Source organism: Metarhizium acridum (assembly GCF_019434415.1).
Source record: "Metarhizium acridum strain ARSEF 324 chromosome Unknown scaffold_272, whole genome shotgun sequence".
Classification (NCBI taxonomy): Eukaryota; Fungi; Ascomycota; class Sordariomycetes; order Hypocreales; family Clavicipitaceae; genus Metarhizium; species Metarhizium acridum.
The window spans coordinates 928,354-939,658 of NW_027094024.1; the positions used below are offsets into that span (position 1 = coordinate 928,354).

General features: G+C 33.7%; 1 protein-coding gene across 1 annotated transcript; it reads right to left on the bottom strand.

The window, feature by feature from the left end:
* Positions 1-7,270: 7,270 nt before the first annotated feature.
* Positions 7,271-10,359, bottom strand: J3458_013002 (uncharacterized protein). The gene is made up of 2 exons (XM_007810268.2): positions 10,008-10,359; positions 7,271-9,933 (listed from the first exon to the last, which is right to left on the bottom strand). The coding sequence occupies exons 1-2, from the start codon at positions 10,348-10,350 to the stop codon at positions 9,062-9,064; spliced, it is 1,215 nt and encodes a 404-aa protein (XP_007808459.2). The 5' UTR covers positions 10,351-10,359; the 3' UTR covers positions 7,271-9,061.
* Positions 10,360-11,305: the final 946 nt, after the last annotated feature.

Here is an 11,305-nt window from a genome sequence, read left to right on the forward strand (position 1 = left end):
ACGCATCGAACCTTGAGCTCCTATAGCGTTGACTCTCTTGTTACTGTTAATATGAATTCATGGCTTAAGAGGGAGCTTGGCGCCACAGTTAGCACAAAGGACATTTTGGGCGAGCTTACGATTCATGGCTTGGCAGAGAAGGTTGTTGCAGGAAGCGGTCTGAGGAAAGAACTCATCAAATAGCCATGCGGCCAGAGTTTGTAGTCAACTAGCGCAAAACCACTAGTATCTCTTTAATACATGTAGCAAGGAGGTTGGCAACACTTTGCTTCTAGCATTGGTGAATTCATCCCATGTGTCAATTTATTTTTTGTCTAGATTGATGAATTTCTCGGAAAGCAGTTCCAGACGAGCCGTCTCATACTATGGCACATTCTCAAATGACTCGGTTTTGTCGCTGCTGCATTCAAGTTGCCTCTGGATCATACGACGCGGGAAAAGGTACATGGCGAGGACCCCGGACAAGCGACCCCGACCGACCGGGAATGCTATTCAAAGCCGAGCACCTTGCAAGGCTTTTGCAACGTAGTGGGTTCCTGGTAATGCCACGGTTTTTCGTACGGTTTCACGTGTAACAAGCCCCAGCCTACGGTCGCACATTAGCTAAGGTCCGCAGTTGCTGCCACAACCCCACATCTAGCATTTTAAGCGATTTTAGCGGTTTAGGCGGTTTAAGCGATTTTTAGTATTTTAAGTAGATTACCTGTATACGAGTAATACTACCACTATAAAGAGACCTAAAATACGTATAAAAGAAGATTTATACTCTTTTAAATAAAGAACTTACCTATTAATAGATTATTAATTGCCTTAATAATTAGTTTTTCGTATAAGAGTAATAAACTATTAATATTCGTATCTTTTAGCGTTAGCTTTCTTCTTAAGGTTTTTTACGTATATTAGCTATAATATCTCTCTTTAATCTCTATAAAAAGATATTTAAGCTTTTTATATAAGATTATATAATATAAAGTATTCTTTATATAATAAATAAGCTTTTTTAATAATAAGATAACCTAGTAATTAGCTTATAAACTCTTAAGTTATAGCTTTAAAGCTAAGAGTTTTTATAATAATATTATACGTAAATTATAAATAAATTAATTAAACGCGTATAATTTTACTTCTTTTTATACGATTACTTTAATAAGTTAATTCTTTAAGACCTTTAAGTTTAAGACTAGCTATTATATACGCTTTATATTATTTATTAAATTTACTAATAGTATAATATAAAGTAACGTTTTTATATAAGTTAAAAGTAAGAAGCTACTCTTTAAAATGTAATTTAATTTCTTAAAGCTAACCTTTAGCGAATATTAATTATACGAGGCTTTAATTACAGTTATTTATATTATTATATATAATAATAGGGTTAAGTCTTAGTCTTATAAAATTAGCTTTATAGCTTTTATTAATTAGTCTTCTTAAAAGAGATTTAATAGTATTAAGAGGGAAATCTTAAATATTATATAAACTTTTATATATTAGAACTAAACTTTCTTTAATACCTTAATAATTATAAGAAGTTAAAGAGATTTAGTACTTAAGTGTATATATATATTAATATATACTTACGTTATATTATTTAGTTTTATTATAGTTACTTTATAATAACTATATTAAGTATATTAAAATAGTATTTTCGTATAATATAATACCTTTAAATACAGCTATTTTTTATAAGATTTAACTATAGCGTTAAGACCCTATTATAGGTAATAGTATAAGTAATACTAGCCTAAGTAAATTTAGCTAATATATTATATAAAGATATAAATAAAAATTAATATTCTTATACTTAAGAGAATTAAATTAGCTTTTATTATATATACGGCCTTAGTATAAGAAATATACGTATTAAAAGCTAATAGTAGTAATTATAATTAAGTGCCTTAAATTAATAGATATTATTCTTTAATAAATTAATTAAATACGTATTATTTATGAAAGATAACCTTATAAATTAAATTATATTATACGTAATTTATATACCTATAATTTAAGATAAATTTATAAACTTTATTTAGCTTTAAAATAAGCATAAAATTCGTACGTAAAAGAATAAAGATTATATTATTTTAGGTATTTTTATAGATCTTTATCGTATATAAAGTGTTTAGAATTAAGGTATACTATTAAACACTAATAAAAATACTAATAATTAAGAGGTTTTACGTATAATACTTAATTCTCTTTATAATATTAATATTAACTTCTTTTTAGTATAAGAAATATAAGAATAATATATAAGGGAGCTATAAAACCTTAATATTAGTAATAATAGTTAAGATTATTTACGTTTATTTCTATTAGCTTATCTTACTTTATAATAATAAATTTAAGCTTATTAAGTAAGTAATTAAAAATTAATCTTATAACTTAACTTTATTTCTTATAAAGAAGCTTAATAATTTATACGTATAAAACTAAAAAAAGGGATTTCTTATACGCTAATTTAAACTAATATAAGCTTTTTTAATAGAACTTTAAGCCTACTATTAACCTAACTCTTTAAGAAAACTTAATATCTTAAGACCTTTAAGCTTAATTATAAGACTTTTAAAATAAAGAGATTAAGAATATCTAGTCTTTTTATATAAGTTACTGTTTTTATACGTATTACGTACGAGAAGTAAGTCTATTATATTTTATATTATTTACTTTTAGTGTTAATTTTATATAAGAAGCTTAACTTAAGCTTATAAATTTACTACGTTTAATTAAGATAATTAAAAGAGAGCTTTAAGGGATATTAAGAGATAAGCTTATTATACGTGTAAAAGAGAATTTTATATATAATATATTAATCGTAGTATTATTATTAATAATCTCTTTCTTAATTAGCTTTTAATTCTTTAAGACTTTAAAATTTATTTATATAATAACTTAATTATTTTAGACATTTAAATTATACGAATTATCTTATTTAAAAAGATTAAATAACGTATATTCTTTTATATATTTTTAGTTATTTAATTAATAAAAGCTAGCTTACTTTATTTAAGTTCTTTTAAGCTATTAAGGGGTTTAATTATAAAAATACATTTTAAAGCTAAGTTATATAAAGTCTTAAATTTAATTATTCTCTAATATTAGGTAATATTTATAAAGTTTCTTATATTATTTAAAAAGTAAAAGCTTAATAGAACTTATTTTATATTAATATATACTTAAAATTTTAACTTCTCGTATAAACTAAGCTTTATATATATCTTTAAAATAAAGAAGCTACTTATTATAGTCTTAAATAATAGTAAAGAGATTACTTAAATAAGTAATTTAACTAGATTTTCCTATAAGTTCTTATACGAGAATTAATAAGTTACTTATATAGCTTTTTAGGTTTAAGCTTAAAAGAATTTTAAAAAGTTTATTATATAATCGTGCTTTAAATTTAATAATAGTATAATTTATAAAGCTATTAATTAAAAAACCTACGTTAATACCTAAGATTTTATACGCGATAAAAAGCTTTTATTATTAGAATTAATTAGAATTAATATAAGCTAGGATTTACTATAATAATAGTAATAGAGTAAGTTAAGGTATATATTTTAAATCTCTTTATATATACGTAATAGCGCTTTTAGGCACTATTTTTTTTTAGTTATTAAAACCTATTATACGTACGTAAAAAGAGAGATAAAAAGAGAAGAAAAATTTAATAGAGAGAGAGTATAAAAAAAGATATTATTACACCTTAATATATTATAGCTCTAATATCGTACGATATAACAGAGCTTATATTAATTTTATAAGGTATAATATATACGTACCTTTCTTTTATTAATAACTATAAATATCTCTTATTAGCTGTAAATAATTAAATATTAGCTAGTATAAGAAAAAAAGGAAAAAGGTTATATACTTAAGGCCTTAAAAGGCTCTACTAGCTACTACTAAATTATACGATTTTTTTCCCTTCTTTTTTCTCTAAAATAATAGTAGTAGTAATAATAATATTATACGTATAATACCCTTTTTTTATTACTATATAACTAATATTTATAGAATAAAAAACATGTTTTTATACGTATTTATTAACATTTATTATATTTATAAAGCTAAGAATAAGTAATATAATTAATAATAATAAAGCTACTATTATTATAGCTTTAATATAATAAGAAACCTTATACGTATAAATAACTTAATAAGGCTATTACTATAATAACTAATAATTTTATTAAAGTCTTATACGTGTTATTCCTAGTATACCTTAATTACTTTTAGCTTATATAAGTAAGAATAGTCTTAAATTATACGCTTTTTTATAAGAGTAACGCGCTATTCTTAAGCTTTTTAGGTAAAACGTATAATTTCTTAAAAATTATATTAAACTTAAGTAAATTAAAAGTAAAAGACCCTTATATATTAATACCTTTTTAATTTACTTAAGAGGTATTATATATAGAGATTCTTATAACTATTATTATAGGTAAATAGCTTAAAATATAAATAAATTCGCCTTTTTATTTCCTATTTACGTACGATTACTAGGCTATTTTAGTAGTATATATAATAACTATAAATAGCCTAATCGCGCGTTTTCTTACTCTAATAGAGATTAAGGTAAATTACCTATAATAAATATACGTATAAAATTAAGTATTAGCTTCTAAGAATAGTTAATTAATTTAATTAAGAGGCTAAGAACTTAAGATAAGCTAATTAAGCTAAATAAGAATAAAATTAAGTAAGATCTTATAATATTATAAGCTTATACGTATATATTTTATTTATTATTTACTTAATTATATATATACTACTTATTATATTATATCCCTTATTATTTTATTATATAATTAAAGAGGCTTTAAGTTAAGTAGCTTTAAGTAAAGACGTTAAATAGTAGTTTTATTTAATCTAGGATAATAGCTAATATCTTCTTATAGTATTTTAGGTTAATAGTTAATTTCTTTATATAAAAGAATTAATAAAGTAAAGACTAGCTTTATATATATAACCTAAATTACTTAAACCGCTTAAACCGCTAAAATCGCTTAAAATGCTAGATATGGGGTTATGGCAGCAACTGCGGACCTTAGCTAATGTGCCACCGTACCCAGCCTACAGTTTCCGAAATTTCCGGCCTGTACAGCCTCAATAGCCAAGACAAGAAAGTTTAAAGGGGGTGGGCTCATGCATAATAGCCGAGTGAAGCTTGGCAAGAACCGATTAGACCATCGTATCAGACTATGAGGCGGCAAGGGTAATTTCTTTTTCTGCATTGACTCTGCAGATTAGATTGTATTGACTCCTTCAGAAAGCTTATATCTTTAGCTGCGGACCCCCTCTCTGTCACACAAAAAACGGGCGTGGCCACGCCACAGTATTTTGTGTGTTATACCCTCTTATATCCTCTGCGACACTCTCCCCCACAACATGCTTACATAACAATAGGTTAACCGCCCAAGTGAGAATTGCATTATGCGCTCACATCTTGGCATGAAGCGTGTGAGCCTGGCAGGGACGTGGGTTGGGGGACAAGATTCAGTTTAATATATATTTATCAACTCTACTATGGGATAATATAAGAGCACGACTTAGCCCATTTGCTAGAATAGAGCGTTCTAGTCGTGCTCTATAGAGCGAGGTCGTAGTATAGCTTATTTGAGTATAATAGTAAACTATGTCTATAATAATCCTATATCTTAGATTCTTAGTAATATTTAGGTTTTTACGATAATTTACAGTTATTTAAGGTTTTTCCCTAATAAATTATTAATAAATAAGTTACTTATAATATTATTAGCCTTAAGCTTAATTAATATATATTTTAACGTTTTTATTATTATTAGACTTTAATTATTAGAGTTAAATTTTTAGCTTTTAATACGTTTTTCTTTCTTTAATATTATATACACGTATTTATTAATAGGGAAAATCAAAGCTACTTAATAATATTTAAAGCTATAAACGCTAGCTTAAGAATTAAAATAACTATTATAAAGCTTATTTAGCTATAGCACGTAATACGTATTAAATTAAGCCCTTTTTTACCCTAGGTACCGCGTTGACAGGCGCGTTAATAAGGGTTATAATAGGCTTTAATAGCTTTAACGGCAGCTTTAGTATAATTAGTAGAAGGCTTATAAAGCGGTAAAGAAAACATAATCCCCATATATATATCCCCTAATATTATTATATATATTTACCTAGTAAATTTAATTAAAGGTATAAGTCTTATAATAAATACACCTTAATAATAGTCGCCTAATAATAATAAAAAAAGCCTTATAAAAGATATCGTTATAGACTTAGTTTACTGTATTTTAGCATTCCCAATAATCTGGTAACGCTATCCCCATTTGGGTAAAGCTCCACGCCTCACGGCTCCATAGAGGGCTGTCGCGCGGGATATAAGGGGCCTGGGGTATATAGCACAGGAAATACCGTGACGTGGCCACGCCCTTTTTGAGTGTTTTTGTGTCCGATGCCTGCATGAGTAATATCAAATCCGCTCGTATGGTTCTAGCACACGGGGGTGGCGTACTCACCATCATATAATAAGAAACATGGAACTATATAATTAGATTACGTACCTAGCCACCGCGCCCCATGCCAAAACAAGGGAAAGTATGCTAGTGATAACGTTCAGTGTGTACTTGTCAATACGTAAATAAAGTCAGTACCATTACGATTGGTCTTTGACATTCTGCCGGCAGCGACTTCTCCAGCAGCTGAGGTTCTTGATGAGGTTTTGTTGCCAACAGCACATACGCGTGTGGAGCGACCCATGCGAGAAAAAAGCCGGTCCTACTAGTATCCAGAAGACAGAACCGCTTCGATCGCGTTGCAGAGGAAGACATGTACTGCTGGAGCAATGGCTGAGGTGCGGTCCATCGGCATCAACCGTACGTCGAGGTCAATGCTGTAGAGGCGATTACACTATTAAGTGCTTGAAGATCAGCTGGCCCTATGACAGCGACCTTGGCAAGGTTACTCAGGAAATCTCGCCCATGTCCCGCAAATCGTATTCAAGTTTGCCGTGGTTCGCCCCAAGAGAGGTACAGGTTGATTACAGCCGCTTGGACCGGAAGAAGGACCTGTCACCTAGTCCGACAAAGAATAAGTTTCTGTTCATAAATGAGATAGACGGCATCCCCAGGTCACAAAAGACGCTGTACTTTCACAGAAGGGTTAGGAGGTTGGAAAACGGCAGTCCCTCTGCTTCTGACGGAGCAAGCAACTCTTCTAGTCGTGATGGGAGTAACCAGGGCAAGACCAGCGATGAGCTTGTCGTGTCTTTGGCAAGGAAGATGGCTGTGCAAGATTGGGTGGATAAGATATGAAGATATTATACTAGAATAGACAAAACTTTTCGTTGTCTTCGTAGAATGTGAGCGGGACGGATTATAGTGTTATAGTTGCAAGCTACGGACGATGCCTTGGGATCAGTATTACAGGCGCTTTCGAGACATTTGAACTCGAAGCAGTCCTCTGCGGCTCGTAAAGGCGTATTCGAATTCTACTTATAATCTCGCTGCCTACTGTACTGCTGAAAACCCCAAGGTATCAACTATTCTAACGTCATTCAACTCATTCATTTGAGCAAAGTGTACTGACGCTTAATTAATTGGCCCAGAGATGTCCTTTTTATGGTAAAACAGGGTATTGTGAGTGAATTAGGCTGTAACCTCTTCTTTGCATAACATGCATTGAATTAGCCTGCCTGCAAGATCTAGAGTTTTGACTGGATAGATAAGAAGCCAGCCAGAAAAGGAACTACAATGCCGGAAGGCTAGAGACGCAGTGGTTGCAACGCACCTCCTGTTGAGATGCCGTAAATGCTACGACGTGCAGCACGTGGGCCTTTTGACTCACCACCAGATGTCCATGGGGGTTTGTCACATGGGAAAGTTGATTACAATAGAGCACCTATCCTCAAAAGACGGTTGGTTTTTGATGCGTTTCGACGTCGTGTCATCGAAAATTGGGCAGTCGCAATGCATGCAAGAAGCATTTGACACAGGTGAGCAAAGTTGAGAGCTGTGAAGATGGCATATATTGCTGTTGGAGACAGACATGTAAGCGACGTGGCAACACTACATCCAGCACAACTTCGGCAGGACAGCGTATTGGTCATTAGTCTCCTCAACAGCCTGGCCAAGAAAGTCTTTGCTGCAATCCAGAACCAAGGGCTAAGTTGACACAACATCGAAAGGCAGCCCAAAAAGATCAGGCCCAGCTGGGTCTAGAACAAAAAAGACAGCGCCATCTCGCCGAGTCAAGCTTGGATAAAAGAATCGTTGGTCGGGCAGGTGATGTTCGCGGCAAGATTGTCGTCGGTCGCAAAGTATCGTTCGTTAGACTCCAGGTCCACGACTCCACGCGAGTGCAATCAGTTCCACTTCCCCTCATGGATCCATTACTCCTTGGGCAGCCTCCCGAGAGTTCCAACTGGCCACCGTTAAGTAGATAGTTGATGATTATAGACAAGGGCTGAATGTGGACAAGTCGCTGTCGCTGTTATCGATGAGACGCGACCTCTTTGAGACTCGTTCATATTGCAGGCAATGGAGCATTTGCCTTAATAAAGCCAGCAAGCTAGACCAAAGCCCAGTCTCGCGCTTGTCAATCCAACTAGATTACGACCAGCGGAGAGCGGCTGTCAAGTTGGTAGCTATGGCTCCTCCATAGCTTGGGAAGCTTGAGAAAATGGGGTCGAGAACTAGAAACTCGACGCAGACCTGACCTCGCAAGTTTGTTTCTATCCGCTCAACGTCCTCACGAGAGCGTTCTCTGTCCAGTTCTGAGTCCGAAATCATGGGTATGCCAGCTCTATTACGAGCGAGGCCAATTTTCCATTTCACAGCGGATGAATCCGGTCGATAAGTAGCAACGGGCCCTTTCTTCTAGCGAAAACTTCGAGCGTAGAGGTCATGAAGTTTGCTTGCTTGACCTAAAACTGGTGAGAATAGGGCACGTTTCAGCATCCGAATGCCGGGTAGGAAAGTCAAACACCCCGTTGCCGGAGCTAGGTTAGGAGTTGGAGATTGTGGATCGCCCGCGACCTCAGTTGGCGAAACATGCCACAGAAGTTATAGACTCCAGTTCATGTGGGACTTGTAGACTGTCGCGGTGTCCCGAAACATTCGTATTTACTGGATAATGGCCATGGTTTGGAGGTCTCGCTCATCCCGATTCCAACCACATCGTCGCCACATATGCACCTCCTTTTCCGAGGTCTACCCCGTTCAGGCTCTTCCAGATTATGGTCTGTGTCCGAGGGTGTCTCTGTGTACGGATGCTCAGTATTTTCGTCCCCTTGTTCCTCATTCTGTGTCGATCGTTGTCGCTTCTTCGGGCTTTGGCTTCGACTGTTGGCGCGACCCGTGCTGAACATGCCACGGTACTCGTCTGCCGACATGGAACGGACACGGGTAGACCCTGACTCGGCTACGGTTATTAATCGACGCGGGACACCCTGGCTAAGAAAAGCGCTCTTAGATAAGATGGCAAGCGCAAATCGGCAGAGAAGGAAGTATCTTGAAACACCGCGGAGTGGTTGAAGCTCGAGGTTGTGGTACTCTTCTTCCAATTCCACCGTTGCGCTATTCCATAGGACATGAGAAACCCATTTCCCTGCCTTGGGCACGATGGCGAATCGATGATCATCCCACATCTTGTGTGTGTCGCGTCGGACAAGGATTGTGTTATCAGGACACTTCGTATCAAAGCCTTGATCCGCATTTACGGTAAATGCAAACATACTATTACGTTGCCACCAATCACTCTGGGCCTGGGGAATGATGTGCGCGTTTTCGTTTAGAAGTGAGGAGCCAGTGACTCGACAAATCTGGTCGCGTTTGCCGACGTCGTCCACGCTGCTCTGTTCAATCGGAGCGACTTTCTCACACCATGATTCAGGAAGCTCTGGGGGGCATGAGAAGTTATCAAAAGATGGTACAACGGGATATCGATCATCTGCATTGCCAATACACAGCATTAGCAAGAGTAGTCGCAATAAAGCACGAGCACTAAGACGAATAGCGACATACCTCCTTCCACACGAAAGTAATATCGGCGAGACAGAAGAACACCATCGGGGTGCTCCTCGAGTTTTGGGCCGTCCCTTGTGAGTGATAGAAAGCCGTCCCATCTGGAATTGGCAAGGATAGCACATGCGATGCGCGCTGTTTCATGGTGAATTCCACATGAGTCGAGAGCCGGAAGAATGAGAAGAATGTTATGATTGTCGGGGTAGCCCGGATGGAGGAAGAACGTTTGGCGTGATTGCCGTACAGGCCGGAAAGGTATACGGGGTGGTTTCAAGTTGATTGCTGGACCACCTGCATCTCCATTAGTCGTTCCCGAAGCTTGTTGTGAGTTGAATGCCGACATGCCTTGTGCTGCTAAATAATAAGCTAACAATCCAACGCAACATGCAACGCTCAAGTGTAGATCGTCCAGATGCTTGTCGGTCACGTGGATGGGATGTTGGCTGGGCAATAAAGGCTCCTACCCTCTATTTTAATTGGCTAGCTTCATGGAGAATGGGGCCCTCTGTTAGCGAGTCTCAGATAGAGCATTAACAAGAAAACTATATTTTGAATTTTTAAAAAAGCTTAAATAATTAATAATAAATCTAATAAAATACTTAAATTATAATAATAAGTATATAAATTAACTAATATTATAACTAATTAGCTTATATAAAAAGTGGGTTTTAATAGCTTATTATAAGCTTAAAAACTAGATTATATAATTTTCTAAAAACACACTATATTACACTTAGAGTATTAACTGTAGTGTAGTTTTATAGTTTTATAGTTTTTATAGTTTTAAATATAAAAATTTATTAAAGCATTAACAAGAAAACTACATTTTCAATTTTCAAAAAAGCTTAAATAATTAATAATAAATCTAATAAAATACTTGAATTATTATAATAAATACATAAATTAGCTAATATTATAAGCAATTAAATTACGTAAAAAAGTGGGTCCTTCTAGCTTATTATAAGCTTAAAAACTAGATTATGTAATTTTCTAAAAATATACTATACTATACTATACTATAAAAACTATAAAATATAGTTTTTTAAGTTTTAAGCTTATAATACTATATAAGGACCCACTTTTTTTATTAGCTTATAATATAGAATTTATACTAGTTATTCGTAAAACTTATAATTCTATAAGTATTTTATTAGATTTAATATAATTTTTTATATTTAAAACTATAAAAACTATAAAACTATAAAACTATACTATAGTTAATGCTCTGGTCTCAGACTAGCGCTCCAGATTTAGGCCCTAATCCTATAAACCGCGATTAAATGTTAGCTAGCTAAAAA